General features: G+C 40.0%; 1 protein-coding gene across 4 annotated transcripts in view; it reads left to right on the top strand.

Moving 5' to 3' along the window:
• Positions 1-22,858, top strand: part of Tamm41 (TAM41 mitochondrial translocator assembly and maintenance homolog) — a 48,068-nt gene that overhangs the window by 5,771 nt on the left and 19,439 nt on the right. Inside the window, exons 2-4 of one of the 4 annotated variants that reach the window (XM_048787127.1) lie at positions 5,480-5,628; positions 8,521-8,633; positions 20,666-20,811. In XM_048787127.1, the coding sequence (XP_048643084.1) occupies positions 8,570-8,633; positions 20,666-20,811 (210 nt within the window). In that variant the 5' untranslated portion in view covers positions 5,480-5,628; positions 8,521-8,569. Of the gene's footprint in view, positions 1-5,479; positions 5,629-8,482; positions 8,634-20,665; positions 20,812-22,858 lie in introns of all 4 variants that reach the window. The other 3 variants (XM_048787126.1, XM_015495031.2, XM_048787128.1) reach the window with 3 other exon arrangements.

Raw genomic sequence — 22,858 nt, 5'->3', positions numbered from 1 at the left:
CTTCCTGAGTTCTGTGAGCCCTTCTAACAAATTATTAACCCAGAGGAAGGGATTGTGGAAATTTACAGCTACTTAGTTGTGTGGGATTGAGCCCCTAACTTACGGGATCTCTATATAGCTCGAGATAGATAATATCAAAATTAAATTCTATTGTAGGACACACAACTGGTGTCCAAAAAGTTGGAGAATTGGTTGGTGTGACAGAAAAAGCCCCACACATTTGGTGTCAGATGCTGGGAGTAAAAGACAAATTATCCCCCTCAGATGCAGGGTCAGTCCATTTGGGGAGTTGGCAGAGAAGGTGTCCAGTGCCTTAGTGGCACCTCTGTCAGTACTATGTACATCATCATCTTCTCTTCTAGAAGCTCAGGTGTCCACTGTTGTCTCCTCAAAAAAGACAGGACAGTGTCTGTCACACAGAAAGCAGTCAGTAACTGTTGAGTGAATGAACAAGTCAGGCCATCATTCCAGGGGAGAATGGTATTCTGGACCCTGTTTTATCCTCCTGAGGCCCTTGGTGATGTCCTGTCAGTATATTCTTACCTCATTGGGGATGCTCCTGAAAGAGACTGTGGGGTTTTGGCTTCTCCATGGCGTTGATAGAAAGGAACAGGGACAAAGAAGTGGGAAGGAACTTGAACTTTTAACAAGTGTTTGCAACTATCATCTTTTTTCTTTTTTTCAAAAGTATGGCCTATTTTCTGAGAAAGCTTCTTTTTTAAGAATTACTTGAGCCAGGTACAGTGGCATACTTCTAGAATCCCAATAACTCTGGAGGTTGAGGCAGGAGGATCACAAGCTTGAGACCAGCTGCAGCACCTTAGCAAGACCCAATTTCAAAATAAAAAACAAAAAGGGCTGGGGATGTAACTCAGTGGTAAAGTGCCTCTGGGTTCAATCCCCAGAACAGCAAAAGAAAGAACTATGCTAACTAGTCACAGTTGTCAATCTCACACAGCTCCCAAGGAAAATTTTCATTATACTGACCAGGGTCTTAGGCTCCAAAAATAGCAGATGGGTTGTTCTCAGGTATCTCCCATAACAGCAACCCCTTCCTCCTTTTATAGTGAGCTATAGGGAAAAATTAGAGAGTTCTACAGTCATAGTTCATTTGGTTTGTGTCAGAAAAATTTGTTTATTTGTGTATATGGGCTGTCAAGATGCTCTTGCTTTGAACCTGGGCTTAAAATTTAGTAGTGTAAATGGAATTTTATTCAGAAAGAATAAGACTCTTCCCAACAAAGAACAAATTCTGTCATTTGCAGGAAATTGGATGGAACCAGAGATCATAATTTTGAGTGAAGTAAGTCAGACTCACAGAGAAAAGTATCATATGTGAAAACTAGAGATATGTTTGCTTTCATATATGAAAGATGGAGGGATGAAACTGGGAGAAAAAAAGAATTCCGTGAAAATAGAAGGGTGACCACTAAAGTAGAGGAAGTAGAGAAGCATCGGGGGATTGGAGGATGCTAGGAAGTGAAACTGACCAAATTACATTTTATTTATAATGTATATACCACAATGAAACCCACCGTTCTATATAAATAATATGTACCAATAAAAAACAGAAAAAAATAGTATGATTCATTAAAATATGCAGAAATACTTGAGCATGTTATACATGTATACACATGTGTAAAAATGTATCAAGCCAAATCTTTCAAATATGTACACTTATAAATTTTCCTTCAGTAAAATCATTTTATAATTATTTTTATTTGGTGCTGGGGATCAACCTAGGGTCTTGCACATGCTAGGCAAGTGCTCTGCCACTGAGCTACAGCCCCAGCCCGAGAAACAGATTCTTATTGAACCTAAGGAAATAACTGTATTACCATAAAATAAGAATATTCACCAATAAATTTTAAAATTTTGCAGGGATGATTAAGTAGAGAGAAAAGAAAATGTTGTAATTTCCTTTCAGAGTATACTTTACCAAATCACTGTAATCCATAAATAGCCCCAAATAGAAAAAGAAAAGATTTCTCGTGCCTGACAAACAAAAGAATTTGCAAGGTGCTTTTTTCTTTTGTTTTGTTTTGTGTTTGTGGTGCTGGAGATGGAACCCAACGCCTCACACATGCTAGGCAGGTGCTCTACCGCTGAGCCACACCACACCCCCAGCCCATACATACATTTTTTAAACATCCAGAAACAATAGGCTTACTGAAATAATTTCAAATATCTATAGATGAATTTCTCATTCTTAGACTGGATAACAGGTAAAGCTCATAATTAAGCAAATAAATGCAATTGAAAATTTATAAATATTCATTTTACTTCTAAGGGTTTTATAATTTTTAAAATATGTTATTGATAGGAAGATAAATGAATGTGGAAATAGAAGAATTCGGTCGTACTCATTCCTACCACTTAGTAGGAGGTTATAGGAACTCAGGCACCTGGTTTTATCTTTCTGGGTGTCAGTCAATTCATGTGTAGAATAGGGATAATAGTACTTACCCTGCCAATGCCACAAAGGTGTTGAAAATTGGAAACAGAGTATTAATGTTGGGAAGAACATGGGCATTTTAGTTAGAGTCTGACAGAGCTAAGGTTAGGATCTCAGTTGTGACCCTTACTAATCTTGTGACCCTGTGCCACCTATAAAGTCCCTCACACCTTGGGATATTTTCACCTGTGGACAAGGGTTCTGAAATTCCTGACACTTCAGAACCATTCAGAAAATGATATTTCCCTTCCCTTCATCCCTGGCTATCTCAGTTATGTTGAGATCAAATAAGATCAAATACAAAAATATTGCATTTTTCTCTGTCCTATACTTTATGCCTGGAATTTTTTAAATTAAAAAAAAAAAATAGGTGTTAGAAACCTGAGATGCCCTGAAATCTAAGAATGTAAGTACTGGAAATTACCTTTTTGTTTTGTTTTGTTGTTTTGGTTTTGTTCTGGGGATTGAACCCAGGGCCTTGCACATGCGAAGTATGTGACCTGCTGAGCTACATCCTATGGACTGATCTCAAAATTTATCTAAATGTCATATGTTCTTGTAAAATAAAAGCAGTCCAAGACAAGGAGTAGCAGCTACACTTATCCTTGAACAAAACTGTGCATTTCTTGGCTAATTTAGAGAATAAAATATCATTGATAACAATGATTATCTCTCTCATGCTTATTAAGTTTCCAACACAAAAAAATTAGGGAGTTGGGGACATAACTCATTGTGAGAGCATGTTGTTTAGCATGTGCAAAGCTCTGGGTTCAGTCATCCCAAGCACCAAAAAGCGGGGAAAAAAAACAGGAAAAAAAGCAAAAGAAAGTTAAACTGTCTTAAGTTTGCCATGGTAGCTCACACCTGAATCCCAGTGACCTGGGAGGCTGAGGCAGGAGGATCACAAGTTTGAGGCCAGCCTCAGCAACTTAGTAAGACCTTGTCTCAAAAGAAAAAAATAAAAAGGGCTGGAGGTGTATCTGAGTGGTAGAGCACCCCTGGGTTTAATCACTGGTACCAAAAAAAAAAAACGACTTATCTTTTTAAAAAGTGAAAATGATAAACAGGTAAAGTGACCACCCTCCTGCCCCTGCCCGCAGTTTTCCACTCCTGTGGAAATCAGTTAAGCAAACTTCTCAGTGGTAAGTCTTTCTACAACCATTTTTCCCTCTAGGTGGCAGCAAGTATTAATCAAACTTGAGCAAATCTGATGAAAGGGTGGCAGCATTTTCAACAAGAAAAATGAGTAGATATTTTAAGAATTATGAGAATGAGTATGAATTCTTTGTTTTTATGTTTTAAAAGCAGTTACATTGTTATATTGTCTAAAACTCCAAAATTGTCTTGCACTTTGCAAATTGAAATAGAATTCCTCAATTACTTGCAAGTTAAGTCTTTAAAAGGAATATACAGGAGTTAAAAAGATGGACATTTCTGGGAAAAGTTGAGTCTAAAATTAAATTTCTGTTATACTTTACTAGCAACTTACCTTATAATTGAGGAGATAACCATGTTTTGATTTCTAGTACAGACTTAAGTTTCTGAGTCGTTTAGTCATTTGCTGTGCGCGCGCACGTGTTTGTGTGTGTGTGTGTGTGTGTGTGTGTGTGTGGCTGAGCAAGTCACCACTGTACTACATCCCAAGCCCTGCAAATATTTTTTGAGTGAAGAACCATGGAATTTAAATTACTTAATAGAACATGTGAACAATCTTTTGTAACTTAAAAAAAAAAACAACACTAAAGCAAGTTAAAGTCAGTTCCCTAATTACTTTGACATAATTTTGGATTTTTGTATTTCACTTGTTTTTCATGTATAGATGATTTTGTAACATTTTAAAATTTTTTTTTAAATATCTACTTTCCAGTTGTAGTTGGACACAATTCCTTTGTTTTATTTATTTATTTTTATGTGGTGCTAAGGATCAAACTCAGGGCCTTGCACGTGCTAAACGAGCACTCTACCCCTGAGCCACAACAACAGCCCTAACATTTTTTATACCTTTATTTTATTTATTCATTTTTATATGGTGCTGAGGATAGAACCCAGTGTCCTGCATGTGCTAGGCAAGTGCTCTACCACTGAGCCACAACCCAGCCCTGTATAGATAATTTTGTTTGAAGTTTCTTTGTATTTTTCAGGGCTCTAGAGATGGAACCCAGGGCCTCAGGCATGCTAGCCAAGGTGTCTACCACTGAGCTACACCCCCAGCCAGTAATGCAGCATTGGTTTTTTGTAATAGCTTTATTGAGGTACACTTCACGTACCATAATTCAACCATTTAAAGTGTAAAGTTCAATGGTTTTTAGTATATTTAAAGTCCTGTAACTATCACCATATTATAGTTGTATTTATTTATGTATTTCAAATGGGAAAAATCTCCCTGGTATAAAAGATCCCTGAACTGGGAATTGGAAAACCTGGTTTACTAGTTTTGGCTCTTCCCTGCTGTGAGCCAGGCTTTGGTTTTCTAGCCTTTGAAATGCAAAGATTGAACCATTCATTTAGTTATTCAAAAGACAACTAAGGTTCTTTTTTGTGCATGCCAAAAAAAGAAAAAAAAGACCCCCACATTATTTGTCCTTGAAGATCCCCCAGTCCAGCAGGTAGATAAGGTTTGATCCCATTCTTGTGTTCCGCCCTTCTTCATCTTCAAGCAGTGACTATTTAGAAGAGTCACCCCTCCTGACCATTTGGAATCAAAAAGTTCTGGCCAATGGTTGAGTAGTTCAGCACTAGGTAGGGTTGCCTTCTTTGCAAGTGAAACTTCATTCTTCACAATTCAAGTAGTCTTTCCCAGTGACTGTTACAGAGATGGAGAGTGGCTTTCCTTTTTTCTCTGTCTTGAAAGGTACTCACAAATCTCTCCTTTTAAAGTCCCTCCGAGCTTTGCCCCTTCCTCTCTGCAGTCAAGATCTGCACCCTGGCAGTAGAGCTAATGTTATCTATGCCGTTCAGGTCAGGGCATTCCCTGTAAGGTACAAACAGCTATTCACAACTCTGAGGACTTTCTTCTTTTCCCAGGCCTCTCTGGCAGTGCCCCAAGCGTTCACTGGCTTTTCACTCTGAACAACAAATAACAGTGCTGCTGAGACAAGTTCCTAGTTCACCTTTCGTTGAAGAACCAGATCAGCACAGTAGCAGAGCCTTCAGAATTCACGTTTTCCCTTTGAGTAAGGATGCTTTTATTTGCACTCTCTTCACCTTAAGTACTGGACTGCTTTCTTACAACCTAAGTAGAACAGATTTCTTGGAGAACAATTGGTTATTCTGTTAACTAGGAGAAAATCTTCCAAACTTATTCTTTTGTTTGCCTCTTTGAGTTGTTAGCGTCTCAAAATAGCCTCTGATTTCACTGGGTTTCTGTAATAGCCAGAGAGAGAGAGAGAGAGAGAGAATAATTATCGAGAAGGACTGGTGAATTAGGATGAAGACTGAAGGGTAGGAATATGGAAGCAGAATGATATCACAGGGGACACATCAGGGGACTGGACCTCACTTGGTCCATTGTGCCACTTCTTAGAGAAAGATATTTGACTTCTCTGGCCCTCAGTTTTTTCACCAATAAGTTGAGGAAGTTGCCTTCCTAGATCACTGATTCCATATGGAATACAAATTTTACTTCTAAGGTGTTGTAGGATCTTAAAATTTCAGGAGCTGGAGATGCAACTCAGTGGTCAAGTACTTGCCTAGCATGTTTACAATCCCCAGTTCAATTTCCACATTGAAAAAAAATTGTTTTAAACTTTTGTCAAAATAAGTCAAGCAGAATACATTCCTAACTGAATGCATGATAATAACTCAAAATATTTAGAACTTGATTTGCATAGTGCAAGGGTGTGGCCCTGGTTTTGCCATTGGTTCATTGTGCAACCTTAGGCGAGTCTTGTTCCTGGGCTGTTCCTTGGTGTTATACTCTGCAGATGATGGCAAAGATACTAAACTCACCCAAGCCGAAAAGCTTAATTAAGGTCTATTAAGTTCTCATAATTATAAGGGTGGAGGAGGCGATATTGAACCAAGTGGCTTACCTATCATATATGAGGTATAGATGTTGGAAATATTCCCTTAGAAAAAAGGTGGATAACACAAGGCAAAAGTTAGAATTTAAGTTGTTAAGCTTGATTTATAGTTATGTCTTATGGTGCTACCACTTTTTTTTTTTTTAAACAACAAAAAACTATACCTTAGGATAACATCATTCTCCTCTTTCCAGTAGAACTTTATTTTGGAGTTTCTTAGAGTGTGCCTTTTCTATGCCATCCTAATTTATCATGCATTATTATTTGGCAAAAGACAATTTTATATGCCCTGTTTTCTATTATGGGAGGAAAATTTATCAACAACACCAAGTTGTTTAGAGACAGTTGATACATTTCAGATATCTATGAGTCCTTATTAAGGACTTCTAGACTCTTTTCTTTGTATAGAAAATCAGTCAGTAGCAGATGTTTTAAAAAGATTATGGTGGGAATATAAATTGATATAACCATTCTGAAGAGCAATTTGGTAATTCTCCTTCTAAGCAGAATGGCTAAAATATTCTCAAAATTTGGTCTCTGGCTAGGCACTTTAGTGCATGCCTGTGATCCCAGTAATTCAGGAGGCTGAGGCAGGAGGATCACAAGTTCGAGGCCAGCATCAGCAACTTAGTGAGATCCTGTCTCAAAATAAAAGGGACTGGGGAGGTGGCTTATTGGTTAAGCACCCAAGAGTTCAATCCTCAATACAAAAAAAGGGCGGGGGAAGGTGTCCCTGAACCCAAAACAGCCTCAATATTTTCTAGGACCTTGTTAGAAATATACATTTTCAACCTTCCTGCAGGGCAACTGAATCAGAAGCTTTGGGGTTTGGACCCATTATTATGTGTTTTAATAAACTCTCCCATGACCATGACGTTAATGCTAGCAAAGATAAAAACCTCTGGCTTAGAGAAACTCATTGCCTGTGTACCAAAAAGCACACCAAAGGAAGCTCACTTCAGCTAATATATTGTGTACTGTATCTCATTTGGTCTGTTAACCCCATTTTATTGATAAGGAGCAATGCCCATCACCACAGCTAGGAGGAGATGGAGCTGAGACTTGAACAAAATATTCTCTTAACTAGAGTGCATTTTGTGTGTGTATGTGGTGTGTGTGTCTGTGTGTGTGTAACTGGGGATGGAACCCAGGGCCTTACACATGCAAAGCAAGCACTGTACCACTGAGCTACATCCGGAGCCCTACCTTGCTGTTTTTAAAAACCGAGACTCTGAGAACAGACTGGAGCTCTAATGTATTTAATGGGTTTGGAGACAGTCAAAGACAGCTGCTTCTGACATGGATTTAGGAGAATAATGCTTTGTATTGAGCAAAGCATGAACTCAAACATTTACATTTATTATTGTTTTCAATCTTTGACAATTCCTTGATACAAATCTGTTATCCCTATTTTATAGATGATGACTCAAGTTCTGAGAAGTTAGGTCATTTGCCCAAACTCACACAGTTAGTAAGTACCTGGATTTGAGCCCAGATCTATATTTAAAACCCAAGATCTTTCAATTGTAGCTAATTTTCTTTCCATTTTCCTTCACCGAGTTTCAGATCTGTGTATCTAAAAATCATAAAGCATGAACTGCCTAGATTATTTGTGGGCAAGAAGAGAGGTGAGTTCTGAGTAAAGAAAATGCCTTCTTTCGCTAGAAAATTTAAAAACTGAGATGAAAAAATAAAAATATTGATATTCCCAAAGGATATTTATTCTTTTTCAAAGCCTGTGGTGAGTTTCCTCATTTAAAAAGAATATTAATTTTGTTTTCTTTGGCATTATGATCCCTTCCTATATGATGATTTCTCTGATTTTGGCATAAGAGGAGATTCTGGGATTACTTATTAGAATAGTAATCATTTCATGTCAACCAAACTAATATTCCAAGATCCTCAGTGGTCGGTATCTGGGATGGTTCCAGCTATATGTGTCAACCTGTGGCTTGAGCAATACTCCTCTTCTAAAATTTTTCTTCTGAATGTTTGCCTTTTCCAGGTAAAAATTATCGCAATGAATGAAAATGTCATCCTTAGGTCAGCGCTTGATAAAAATCTGAGGAGTGCTGTGACTGCTGCTTTCCTCATGCTCCCCGAAAGCTTTTCTGAGGAAGACCTCTTCATAGAGATCGCTGGACTCTCCTACTCTGGTTAGTGTCCTGTGTGCCCAAACCTTTTCCAAGAAGGAGATTTGTCATTTGAACGCTATGCAAATAGCTTGCTCCTCACCCTGCCCTGGGACTGCAGTGGTCTTAGTTCTAAATTCTATCACTTCCTGTGTCACTTACTGCAGTAGCTTTCTGATTTGCCTCCCTACATCCAGTGTCTCCCTTCTCCTCTCCATAACTCTCCAGATTTTTTTTTAATATTTATTTTTTAGGAGTAGTTGGACACAATACCTTTATTTATTTTTATGTGGTGCTGACGATCGAACCCAGGGCCTCACACGTGCTAGACAAGCGCTCTACCGCTGAGCCACAATCCCAGCCCCCCCTCCAGTTATTATCCAAGGGTGATTTTTGGTTATTGCTATTGCTTATTTTTATTTTTATTTTTATTTATTTATTTTTTTTTAATTTTTTATTGTTGGCTGTTCAAAACATTACATAGTTCTTGATATATCATATTTCACACTTTGATTCAAGTGGGTTATGAGCTCCCATTTTTACCCCATATACAGATTGCAGAATCACTATTTTTATTTTTAAATGATTGCAAATCTACAGAAAGGTTTTGAGAATAATAACAGAAAATTCCCATAAACCCATTTCCCTGATCCGCCAATTTTAACATTTTACTGTATGTTTTCTCATTCTCTCTGTACCAGTGGTTTTCAAACTCAGTATGCCTCTGAGGGCTTATTGAAACAACTGGAGGGCTGGAGTTGTGGCTCAGTGGTAGAGCATTTGCCTAACATGTGTGAGGCGCTGCTTTTGATCCTCAGCACCACATAAAAATGAATAAATAAAATAAAGGTATTGTGTCCATCTACAACTAAAAAGATTATTGGAAAAAAAAAAAGAATGTGGTGGGGCATACCTTAATTCCAGTGATTTAGGAGTCTGGGGCAGGAGGATTGCAAGTTTGAGGCTAGCCTCAACAACTTAGTTAGACCCTATTTTAAAATAAAAATAAAAAGGGTTGGGAGTGTAGCTCTGTGGTAAAATACCCCTAGATTCAATTCCTAGTACTGCCAAAATAAAAAAATTAATTAAAAAACAGATTATTGACCTTACCCCAGATAGCTGATTTAGTAGGTTTGGGAAATGGCCTAAGACCTTATATTTCCAACAAAGTTCTGGGGCAATGCCAATGCTCCTCTTGGGACCCTGCTTTCCACTGCTCTTTCTGTATATAAATGTACTGTGTTGTTGTTGATGTTGTTGTTTTTCCTGAACTGTTTGAGGTCATACATATCATGTCCTCTTTAGACCATAACCACAGTACAGTTACCAAATTCAGGAAATTTAATACTGATGCAGCAGGTCAAGGTGGCCCACATCTATAATCCCAGTGATTTCAGAGGCTGAGGCAGGAGAATCTCAAGTTCTAGGCAAGTCTCAGCAATTTAGTGGCACCCTATCTCAAAATAAAATAAAAAGGGTTGGGAATGTAGCTTAGTGGTAAAGCACCCTTGGGTTTAGTCTCCATGATGATGATGATGATAATGATGATTTTGATCAAACTGATAATCCATATTCCAAATATCAGGCATTCCAATAATGTTTTCCCTCAAGTACATGACCTAGTCAAAAATCATATACTGAATTTAGTTGTACCTCTCTTTATTTTTTATTGTATCATCTGGTGGTGGGGATTGAGCCTCAGGCCTCATGCATGCTAACCTCACTTTTCCTTTTTTTACATGGCATTCACATTTCTGAAGTCTACAGACCAGCAACATTTGCCTCTTTATAACCAGTGTTTCATCCCTTATATGCAGTCTGTCTGCATGAAGGTCACAGAAATTTCCTGCTTCTTACCAAACTTTCCCTCCTGAATTAAGCACCCATGGAAGAGTTTTGCTCAAACCAGTCTTTACTGCATTGGTCCAAAGTTATGATTTTCCAAATCCTTTTCCTCTACGGGAAGGAAAAGCTTTCCCTTCTTCCCCATTCATTTAATGTATTTGTTTGTTAATTTGTCTAAATGTTGACTTCTTTCCCTTTCCGCCAGTTGTGTTCCTCAGAGATGGCAGCAGATCCTATAAAGGGCGAGGGGAGAGCTGAGAGGTTGGGGCCCCTGGTTCCTTACCCAAGCTTCAGCCAGAGGAGCATCACATTTGCCTGTTTTATACAGTGAGGTCCCACGTAAGATCTCAGTTACAGACTGAGGATGTAGCTCAGTGGCAGAGGGCTTCCCCAGCATACACAAGGCCCCGGGTTCCATCCCCAGCACCATTAAACAAAAAAGATGTTTTTTTCTTTCATTGACAAGAAAAATTATCTGCTACTTAAAAAGTTTAAAAACCACTGTCTTAAATCAATAATGTCTTTCCCAGTTTCTTAAGTGTAAGTCAGAGAACTCAGTCCTCAAAACAGCTTATTTATTCTCCAAATCTCAACACAGATAATATTTCATGGAAATTTAATGCTGTAAGAGCCTTCAGAGGTCTCATTCTTCTGTCTTCTTGTTGAAATGCATCTAGCACAGCACAGCTGTATTTGCAACACTGGAAAGAACAGAAGTGAAGTAACCTTGACCTTTTGTTGCTTCCAGCTTCACCTGGCAGCATCCATGCCCTTCATCAAGAGGCAAAGAGTAGGGCCGGGGCTCAGTGGCAGAGGGCTTGCCTAGCATGTGCGGCACTGGGTTCACTCCTTAACACCACATATAAACAAACAAAATAAAGGTGTGCTGTTCATCTACAAAAAAACGAAAAGACCAAAAAAAAAAGAGGCAAAGAATAGCGTTATTACCTACCAGAATAAATGGGTCCATGTGCATACAGTGAGTGGGAAAATAGAGTCCATTTTTGGAGTTGTTCCCTCCCTAAATTCCCACATGGAAAAAAGACATAACAGAAGCCTTTTGTGGTACTGGGGATAGAGCTCAGTGGGTAGAGTGCTTGCCTCACATGCACAAGGCCTTGGCTCAATCCCCAGCACTTCAAAAAGAGAAGAAGCCTCTTGTGATGGGTAGACTTTGGGAGAAGATGGGACTGCTCTCTGGGGCCCACAGTGTTACCACTCTTATTTTTTTCTCCCATGTAATAACATCTGCATAATGCAGGGTGGATTCTGGCTGGAAGCTCTCTTTAATAAATTCTGAACATTGACTAGAGAGTAATGGGAACTACTTTTACCTGTCTGTTGACTCTTTTAGTCCTGGGAATTGAATCCAAACCTTATGCTTGCTGAACACATGCTCAGCCACTGAGCAATGTCCCCAGTCTTTGATTTTCTTAAGGGTCATTCAAGTTACTATAAATCTGTAGCTGAGTTTTGCTAGAACTAGACTGGTAAGGGTAGAAAAGGATGTAGGTCCCGTGAGTAGGTCATTTTCACAGCTTTGAGACTTGCTTCAGGCATTGTGTCAAAAGGCCAATTTTCCTCCTATCTTTCCTAGGCTTCTGAGAACCCAGTATCCTTGAATTGAAAGAATTCTGACCATTTGTTAAACCCAAATCTCCCAAGACCTCAGAATATTCCAGTATTGAAACTACCCACCCAGCCTCTCTTTGATTTACAACTTTGACGTTTTCCATCTTTTCCCAGTTGAGAGATTATATGGGGTCCCTTGCCTGTGAAGTTCAACATTTCTCCTTCCAGAAGAAGAGAAGAGGAAGGGATAGAGAAAATAGTGCCTCTCTGCAATAATTGGGCAAGTTCCTGCTAGTAGTTACTGGCAGAGTCAAGATCTGCCGGTATTACTATGAATAATAATAACCCATACATTTTATATAGTACTTAAAGGTCACTTTGACTGCTCTGGGGCCCCTATTTATGGCAGCATTATTGTAAATGATGGGTGAGAAAGGAGTAGGTGGAGGAAGAAGGCCTGCAAAATTAGGGACGAGAAAGCTTTCTAGTCCTTCACTTATTCTTAGAAGTCAGCATTTCAGTAAACAGGAAAAGAATACCAAATGACTTTGAAATAGTCACCTGGAGCTTTCTTAAGTAAGTGCAAACTATAAAAATGACTAATTTTAGGTAACGATCCTGGCTTAACATTTATCAAATGAGTCAGCGACTCATACCCAAAGAGCTGAAGATAGAACTTCTGCTCTAAGGAACTTCACACTGGTAAACACGTGCAGGCACGGTGAGTCAGTGGTGAACTGAAAAAACAGCATATGTGAAGAAGTCAAGGGGACGTTTAGGGGAAGGGTCCATGACCTGAAGTCTATGGCTGGAGAAAGCCGCACTCAATATTGTATGCCAGGAGCTACCTTTTTTTTTGGGATGTGATAACTGGTTTAATAATCCTCATGAGAGCCTTTTGATTTGGTTGCTGTGTGATTGTCCCCTTTTAAAGATGAGAAAACTGATGCCCAGAGAGGTTACCTGACCGACGTCCCTCATCTAGTACATAGTGGACCTACCACCAGCTTTCTGAAGTTGCTTGACTCTTTCCAAGCCCCCCATTTTCTTATTTATAAGGTAGAAATAAGTATCTCATAAAGAAGTTTTTAGTGAGATAATATATATAAAAGCCCCAGCATCTTATCTCATTGATAGTGCTCAGAAAATGGTTGTTACTGTTTTGTTTATTAACTGTGGTTCTTGGGTTTGAATCCAGAGGCACTTAACCACTGAGCTACATTCCCAGTTCTTTTTATTTTTTATTTTGAGACCAGGGTCTCACTAAGCTGCTGAGGCTGGCCTTGAACTTGTGATCCTCCTGCCTCAGCCTCCCTTAGTAGCTAGAATTTCAGGTGTGTGTACCATACCCACTGATTGATTGATTGAATGGTGCTGGAGATTAAACCCTGGCCTCACACTTGCTAGGCAAGTACTTGACCACTGTGCTATATCACCAGCCCAGCCAGAATTAGAAACTTGTTACATGTTGACAAAAAATGTTCAAATTGGAATATTTAGGTAGATGGGAACTTGACAGCCCCAGTTCATCTGTCCCTTTAAGGTCCTCAAGGAATGAAAAAACACCTCCTAGCACTGCCCAGGGAGAGAATGAATGGGCTGCTGTCCATGCCAGATTGACTGAACACAGGCAAGCTGACTTCTAGGAACAAGCAAAGCAGCGAGGGAGTTGCCAGTCGATTCTTGGGGGAGGAAAATCTGTGTGTGTGCCTGCACTCTAAAGCAGGAGTAAATGTCCTCATGCCTAGATTCTGGTGAAAGCCAGTAGGGAGACATTTTTTTCTCTGGGGTGAACAGATTTATTCTGTGATGTAAAACCTTCCAGAACCTTACCAGCAGTGCCACTGGGTGCTCTGGTCATGGGGGCAGGGGGACTTGGAGGATTCAGGAGGCCACTGTCAAGATTAGGAGGCCTGCTGTCTCCTTGGCCGACTTGACCTTTGATTGAGGCCACAGTTGGGACCTCTGTAACCCAGTGTACACTTGATTATTTCTGAAAAGGTAGCATTTCCAAAGGACACGGATCATGAGTAACGTCTGACTCTCTGGTGACTCCTGTATCAGGGATTCTCTTAGTGCTTTACACATGTCAACTTATTCATTCCCTCCAACGGGGAATCTCATTCCTATATGGCTCCCAGTTTACGTTTGAGGGTGCTGTAGCTCGTGTAAGTGCCAAGCTGTGATTTTAATTTAGAGGGTCTGATCCCAGAACCCTTGCTCTCACCCCCCACTGTTCCGTGAAGGGTCCCTCGCTGGGTCACAGCTGGGACAGTTCTCCTCATGGTCCTGCTGGCTCGCCTCCCCCCAGGGTTCCCACAGGCCTCCATCCTGGCTTATCTGAGGTCTTCCCTGCCACCCCAATATTGCCTGTTGTTTTTCCCTGCCCCCCCCTTTTTTCCTCTACAACATTTTCCACAGTCTGACACACTGTACATTTTATTTATTGGTTGGTTTAATTTGTCTTTGGGAGGAAAGGAATTTTTGTCTTTGCTTGTGTTTCCAGGATTTGGAGGAGGTTGGTGCTGGGGATTGAACCCAGGGTCTCACTTTATACCTCTCTAAAGTAGAAAAAAGAAAAATAATTCAGATTTATATAACAGTACTTCAGCAGTTTATTCTTACCTCATCCTCTTCTTACCTCATTCTCTTCCTGCAGGTATGGAGATATTTTTGAGAATGCCTTTTGAGTAATACATTAGGCTGGCTCTTAGAAAAACTGCCTTAGGTTTCTTTTATTTTTTGGTTTATTAGCAGTACTGGGGATTAAATTACCAGGTGTTCTACCACTGAGTTTATATTCCCAGCCCTTGCTTTCTTTTTTATTTTGAGACAGGGTCTCACTAAGTTGCCCAGGCTGGACTCAAGCTTGGCATCCTCCTGCCTCAGGCTCCCAAGTACCTGGGTTTAAAGGAATGTGTCATTGCATGTGGCTTGCTTTACTCATTTTTTAAAATACAAAGTACTTATTTTGTCCTATTTCAAAAGAATGAAGTTAGATCCCTAACTCATGCCACACAAAAAATTACTCAAAATGAATCATAGATAGAAGAGTTAAATGTAAGAGATAAAACTCTTAAAAGAGTGACTTTAGATTAGAAAGATGATTTCTCAGATATATACCAAAATGTATACCAAAAGCAGAAACAATAAAAGAAAAAAAATAAGACCACATAAAAATTAAAAACTTTTGTTCTGCAAGTAATATCATCAGGAAAGTAAAAAGCAACTAACAAAGTAGAAAAAATGTTTATAAACATATATCTGACAAGGAACTACTATCAAAATATATAAAGAATTCTTTTTTTTTTTTAAGAGAGAGAATTTTTTTTTTAATATTTACTTTTTTAGTTTTCGGTGGACACAACATCTTTATTTTTATGTAGTGCTGAGGATCGAACCCAGTGCCCCGCACATGCCAGGCGAGTGCGCTACCGCTTGAGCCACATCCCCAGCCCCTATATAAAGAATTCTAACAATTACAATAAAAATAACCCAAGTTAAAAACAGGTGAGGATTTGAATAGGCATTTTTGTCAAACAGAATATATAAATAGATAATAAGCACATGAAAAGATGCTCAGCGTTATTCGTATTAGGGAAGTGCCTGTCAAAGCCACATAGACACCACTTCAGAACCACTAAGATAACTGGTATCACGACAGACACACCAGGCACACACAGTGGTGCACACCTGTAATCTCATAGACCGGGCAGGCCGAGGCAGGAGGATCGCAAATTCTCAGTAACTTAGTGATATCCTGTCTCAAAATAAAAAATTAAAAGGGCTGAGGATTTAGTTCCATGGTAGAATGCTTGTCTATCATGTTTAAGGCCCTGGGTTCAGTCCTTAGAACTGCAAAAAGAGACCATCTAGTTTGGGCTGCAGTCCTTGAACTACCACATAAAATCCTGCACTGAACAAATTGTGTCATTTGCTGCCTGAGGTAGGGCCTAGATCATTGTTATCTCCAGTGTCTAACACAGTTCTTGGGGCTTAGTAGCCACCCAGATGTTCAGTGAACTGAAATAACAGCAATATTGTGACTAATTTAAAAAAAAGGAAAAGTTAACCAATAATTGTTATCTTAGATGCAGGGCTTTCCTCTCTCCTCTATCCTTTGCCTATCCTGTTTGTTTCTTTTTTGGTTTTGGTACTGGGGATTGAACCCCAGACCTAGAGGCTCTTTACCACTGAGCTATATCTCCAGCCCTTTTTTTTGTTTGTTTTTTATTTTGAGATGGTGTCTCACATAGTTACCCAAGTTGGCCTCAAACTTGGAGTCCTCCTATCTCAGCCTCCTAAATTGCTGGGATTACAGGTGTGCATCACGGTGCCAGTTTGCCCATCTTATGTACAAATCTTACTATCAGCAGTATCTGCTTTACTACTTAACAAAACATTCTCTAAATCTGAAAGGAACTGTGAGGTGGTGGAATTAGTAGGATTGTAAAGCCGTCTTACAGAGAAGGAAACTGACTCAGAAAAGTTAAATAACTTGACTCAAATCCCCCTGGGACATTGCCAACCTTGGAAGAGTCTTTCCATGGTGCTGTGCACCCCTCTCCCACCCTCAAGTTCATAATTAGGCCCCTGGCTGCTGGTTGCATGCCTGGATCACAGAGCTATAGATGGTTTACAAGTCTCTGAGCATCAAATCCAAAGAGAGATTATTCTTTTGTTTGCCCTATTGCATTATTCTGGCAGTTCTTAGGGTAGGACATTCAAGAGTTAAAACCAGCAATAAAGATAAAATAAAAGCTAAGAGTCAGTTTTTCTCAATCTATTGCAAACAGATCTCCAAAGATAAGAAAATTGATTTTTATGATCAGATGCTGGTTCACACTGTGCCCACGATTTTATTCACTTTGTTCTGAAGAAACAAGTAATCAGCCCGTTTACCTACCATCCCCTGTGGCTGGACTCGGGGTTCTGCTGCACGGCAGTTGGAGAAATTCAATTCAGCAGACGTTTATCCATGTGCCTTCTCTGTGCCAGGTAGTGTAGGAGGGGCCAGGGGTGCAGAGCTGAACAAGCCCAGCCCTTGTTCTCAGAGTCCAGGGTATTCTCTAGGTCTTTTAGTCATGGCATGCAGTTGTTCTTTAGGGAGAGGATTTGAATTCATTTGCTTTTACATTTTAATCAATTGAATACATGTTGCTATATTTGATGGCTGTAATTTTTAATGGTGTTATACTGTTCCTCCATGATAGGATATGGATTTACCATCATAGCTTAATCATCTACTGTCTAAACTCTAAGAATTTTTTGTGTGTGGAAAGTATAGAAAGAGAAGGATTAACATGGATATTTAGGACTCAGCGGTAGTGCAAAGTAATCTTTCATTTCAGGGGCAGCCCTGTGAAATTTAGAGTTTGATGACATTTCATCCCTTCAAAGATTAATAGGAGTTTTCAATAAAAGCATCAGGGTTTGCACATTTGGAAGTTAACCCAGCCATATCTCCATTCACATTCGTCATCACACCTATGTGTCTTGTGAATTTATTTTTAAATACCAGCAGTAATACGCCAGCATTATAGAAGTGAGGCAAATCACAGAGGAAAACAGTTGCCTAAAATGTCACTACCCTGAAACTGAGAGGCACTTGGACCTTGGGCAACTTATCTCTGAAACTTAATCTCCTCATCTGTAAAACTGGAATCATTTCAACTTTATGAGGCTTTGCTAAGGCTAAGAGATAGCACAGAACATATACCCAGAACCCAGAATATGTGTATATTTTATTAGAGCAAAAATAACTTCTTTCATGTGCATGGTGCTGAGGATGGACCCATGCCTGTGCGTGCAAGGCAGGCCCTCTGCCACTGAGCTTCCCTGTAACCCCCCATCTTTATATGATCCCTTTGTCTAGTTTTTCTTTTTTGCAGTTTTTTTGTTGTACTTATGAACCCTCATTTCTTATTGCACATTATTATACGACCATTTTCCATGTTGCTATATATGATGGCTGTAATTTTTAATGGTGGTACACTGTTGCTCCGTGATAGGATATGGATTTATCATCATAGCTTATCCATTTACTCTATTGTGCATTTGGCTTGCTTCCAGTACAAATAACACTTCAACGAACAGGGTTTCTGTTCTTGTGGTGCTGGAGAGCAAACCCAGGGTCTTACCCATGTCAGACAAGCACTCTACCACTGAGCTATGTCCTCAGCCCATTTTTTTCACAGGGAGGGGCTACCAGGGATTTAACTCAGGGTCACTCGGCCACTGAGCCACATCCCCAGCCCTATTTTTTATTTTATTTAGAGACAGGATCTCACTGAGTTGCTTAGCACCTTATGGTTGCTGACACTGGCTTTGAACACCTGCCTCAGCCTCCCAAGCCACTGGGATTACAGGTGTGTGCCCCTGTGCCCAGCCTCAGCCCATTGTTGATATGTTCCTACTTCCTGGGAAGTCTTAGGCAAGTACTTAATCTCTGTGGCGGTTGCCTTGTCTACTAACTGGAGAAGGAATGGTCTGTCCGAGAGGAGAGCTGCGTGGGTGAAATGGGGCAGCACAACAGCCCGGGAGCAGTGCCTGGTGTGTACCAGATGTTTAGTAAACATTACCTCTTATTTCTCTAGGCTTGCTCACCAGCCATGGGGTTTCTTGATTCACTGCCCTCCAAGGATTTTGGCAGTTTCTGATATCAACAGCAATGTAAAAGGACCAGTTCCTCAACACCCTCATTAGCAGTGGTCCTTGGTTTTAACTATGTACTCTCTGTCCCTTTAAAATAGGGTAGCAGCAAGTATACAGCACTTGCCTAGCAGGAGTGAGGCCCTGCTTTTCATCCCCCTCACTATAATCAATCAATCAGTCAAATTGGAACAAAATAACAAATTCATCCAAAGTTGGGCAGCGTGTTATGGTGGGATCTCTTCTGCACCTTCACCCGAACAGTCAATGCCTATGCCAAGGTCAAGTTCCTCAGGGTGTTTAGAATTCTGGTTTTCTGAAACCTATATCCCTTCTGGTTTTCTGAAACCTATATCCCCAGCTGCATTCTACCAAATTATTGTGAAACTTAAAAAACCAGCATATTTTATTTCTTACTGAAATGCCGCCTCTCTGGATAAATTATAAAGAAGAGAGATTTATTTGAAGTCATGCTTCTGGTTCAAGGCCAAGAGACCACATCTGGTGGTGACCCTGCTGGCAGAGTCCCACATGGTGCAGGGCATCACATAGTGATAGGGAACTTATGTATGTCTGTCTTCTGGGAGGCTGCCGGTGTTCAGTCACGGGACCTCCACCCTGACCAACTTATCTAATCCTCATTAATCTCTAAAAGGCCCCACCTCTAAGCCCCAGAATCAAGTTTCTTCCCTTTTAATACCTCCCCAAAGACATTAAACTCCAACATGAGTTTCAGAGGGATCAAATCCTATTCAGAGCATTGGCAGACCTCTTTATATTTTTGCTTTTCCTTAAATAAGACACCAGTTGGCTCTAGAAAAATCCATGTGGCAGGCAGTGGTCTCTGAATTCTTCTCCCATCTAGAGACAGTAAATTGGCAAGGATAACCAGTGTGCCCTGGTTTGGCAGTTAATACTTGTTCTGGTGTAATTGTCTGTAGTGCTCTCTTCATCCTCTAAAATGACCTAGTTTGGATAACAAATTATACCATCCTCCTAGTCCCAGGGGCTTCTCAGAAGCTAGGGCATCTGCCTGTACTTGCCACCTCCCTGGCACTTAGCTGTCTGTCCAAGAAAGGTTTCCACCATATTTTTCTCACTGTGCTTAACCTGGGAGGGTCCAGCTTCCTTTTCTCTCTCTCTCTCTCTCTGTCTCTCTCTCTGTTCTGGGAATTGAACCCGGGGGCCTCACAATTGCTAAGCACACACTACCACTGAGCTGCACCCCAACTCCTACCAGCCTCTTTTGAATTCACATTCGCCCTCTGGGTATTCACTCAAACATTCTCTTTTCCTTGGAGTCTCACTGATGATTGTCAGTAGCAGAGGCAGGCACTTTTCATTTTGTTTCAAAAGTTGCTCTTTGTGCTTGTTATTGATGTTTCAGCTCATTTCATGTCACAGGCAAACATAACACCCCTCATTTCTCACCACTTGCAACTTTTCAGATTATATCTGCTTTTAATTTCATCTTAAATGTAAACCTCTTCTTATTGGGATTTTTAAGACTCACTGCTCTTGCCCTCATCAAATGCAATAAGGTTAATTACATTCATAAAGCTCCCCAGAAGCCCCCATGCAAACAGATCCACAATGAGTGAGCAATGGCAAGGACAAATCTCAAGTGCTAATACACAACTCCTGTCTCCATGAATGGCCACAGGCAGAGCATTGCTTTTAAAATAAAGGATTATAAGTACAGAATCTTCTGCATTAGAAAAACAAAAAGAAACTAGCTTCTCCCTGATGATTACCTTGTGTACTTAGGTAACTGCGTTTTCACTAGTCTATAGGGCTTTGTGATTTGAGAAGCTCTAAATAAGTACCTGTCTTCCTTGGGTAAGTTGTTCACAATTTTAAGGAAGCAAAGTGTCTGGGTGAGAGATCCTGCCAGGCCGAAGCAGGGCAGTACCTGTGTGGGAGTTACAGTTCCTACATGCAAATAGGGATTCTAAATGGGAGTTTATTTTTCTGTCTGTTTTAACTAGGTGACTTTCGGATGGTGATTGGAGAGGATAAGACAAAAGTGTTGAACATTGTACTGCCCAACATGGCGCATTTCCGCGAGCTGTACAGCAGCATTCTACAGGAGAATCCCCAAGTGGTGTATAAAACCCAGCAAGGCAGACTGGAGGTAAACCGTAGGTGGGAAATAACTTCCATTGCTCCTAAGGCAAGAGCTACATGAGGTACTGGGAATTGAACTGAAAAGACAACTTTAAGAAACAGGAATTATTATTATTTTTGGTACTGGGCATTTAAGCCAGGGTGCTCCACCACTGAGCTGTACCTGCTGGTCCTTTTTTTAACTTTTTTATTTTAAGACGGTCTCAATGAGTTCCCTAGGCTACCATTGACCTTGTGATGCTCCTGCCTCAGCCCCCTGAGTTGCTGAATTGTAGTTATCCACCACTGAGCCCGGCAGGAATTCTTTTTAAAACAAGAAAAGAACAGATAATGTGAAATGCCAGAACAATCATTGCTCATTTTAAGGGATTTTGCCATGCTTGCTTCAAGTTAAAGTATTTTTGTTTTCTGCTTTTTAAATTTTTACTTTTATCAAAATATCTGCCCATGGTTTAAAGCCAAGTGGTACCTTGAGGTTTATAACAAAAAATAGCAGTTCCCTGTTCTGCCCTTCCCTGTTTTCTCTACCTACTCCAGAGGCAGCTTCTTCAGCTTTGTAGCTGATTCCTGTGATATTTACCACCCCCTTCTAAATTCTAAAGGATTTAACTTCTTTCTTGACTGTTTTCAGCTTTATACTTTATTTTTGCCATCCTACTGTGAAGATGAGGATTTTTTTTTTCACTCTTACACTAACCCCATCAACACACACATGTATTTTTCTCCTGTTTCACTCTCACTTTTCCCCTCTTACCTCACCCCCTCATGTTCCACTATAGTTATTTTATAACTATTCATTAAGTTAATATTCAGCATTTACTTCATTATGACAATCCCCCCATGCTGGGGATGGAACCCAAAATGTTGTACATTCTAGGCAAGTGCCCTACCACTGAGCTCCACCCCCAGGGCTATGACAGCTTCTCTTTTATTGCTGAGATACAGTATTATGAAATTCCCTTTCCTGTACAACTTGTTTCTCCTGGAGTTAATTGCCTTCCCCACTCCCGCTTGCTTGGTTTATTTGGTAGAGTGTTTGTGCTTGCCTAGCATGGGGAAGGCCCTGGGTTCAATCCCACCATAGGGGGAAAAAAATCCTGAAACTCTCAGAGATCTATGAAACTCATCTGCTTATAGTCAAATACATTGAGTGTTTTCTCCCCCGGCCCCTTGAGGACATTCTTCCATGAGGCCCCTGTTCTGTCCCTTCCTAGGTTACCTAACTTCTGTTTGTTATCACCCTGAGAATTTCCCTTGCTAGTCTGTCCTTTGCTATTCTGTCTTCTGGATCTTGTATCTTCCTCCTTCATAATTCTGGTGAAGTATGTCTGTTAGTACCTTCTTCACATAGATTGTGAGAGCGGCAAGTGTTTGAGATCAGATACCTCTGATAAATCTATCTCACTGATGGATCATTCAACCAGTAATAGGCTAGATATCGAATTCTAGAGTAGAAATCATTTTCCCTCAGAATTTTAAGTCATAGCTCCATTTCTTCTTTCAGTATTGCATTACATATTTGGTGGCATTCAGATTGCCTATCCTTTGGATATGACCCCTTTTATCTCTCTGACAGTGTTTAGGATATTTTCCTTTTTTGCAGACTTTTGTTGTTGTTTGTTTGTTTATTTGTTTTGATATTGGGGATTTAACCCTGGGGCTTTGAACCACTGAGCTATTTTTTATTTTGAGGCAGGAACCTGCTAAGTTGCTCAGGACCTCACTTAGTTGCTAAGGCTGGCCTGGAGCTTGCAATCCCCCTGCCTCAGCCTCCCAAGTCACTGGAATTATAGGCATGTGCCCCACACCCAGCCACTGTTCTTAACTTTTGTGATGACTTGCCTTTATTTTTAAACACGTCTGTTTTAAATTTATTATTTGAGCACTTGGTGGGCCTTTTGTATCTGGAAAATTATGAAGTTTGGTTTTAGAAAATCTATTGTTTCTGAAATAATTTCCTCATACTCACTTTCTTAGTCTATTCTTTTGGGAATTCCTGGTATTTGTAGAACTCCTGCTTTGTTTTTTTTTTTTTTTTTTTTTTTTTTTTTTTT

Source organism: Marmota marmota, unplaced genomic scaffold (genome assembly GCF_001458135.2).
Source record: "Marmota marmota marmota unplaced genomic scaffold, marMar, whole genome shotgun sequence".
NCBI lineage: Eukaryota > Metazoa > Chordata > Mammalia > Rodentia > Sciuridae > Marmota > Marmota marmota.
Note: the sequence above shows the minus strand (reverse complement) of the source record. Positions and strands in the feature narration are given on the sequence as shown.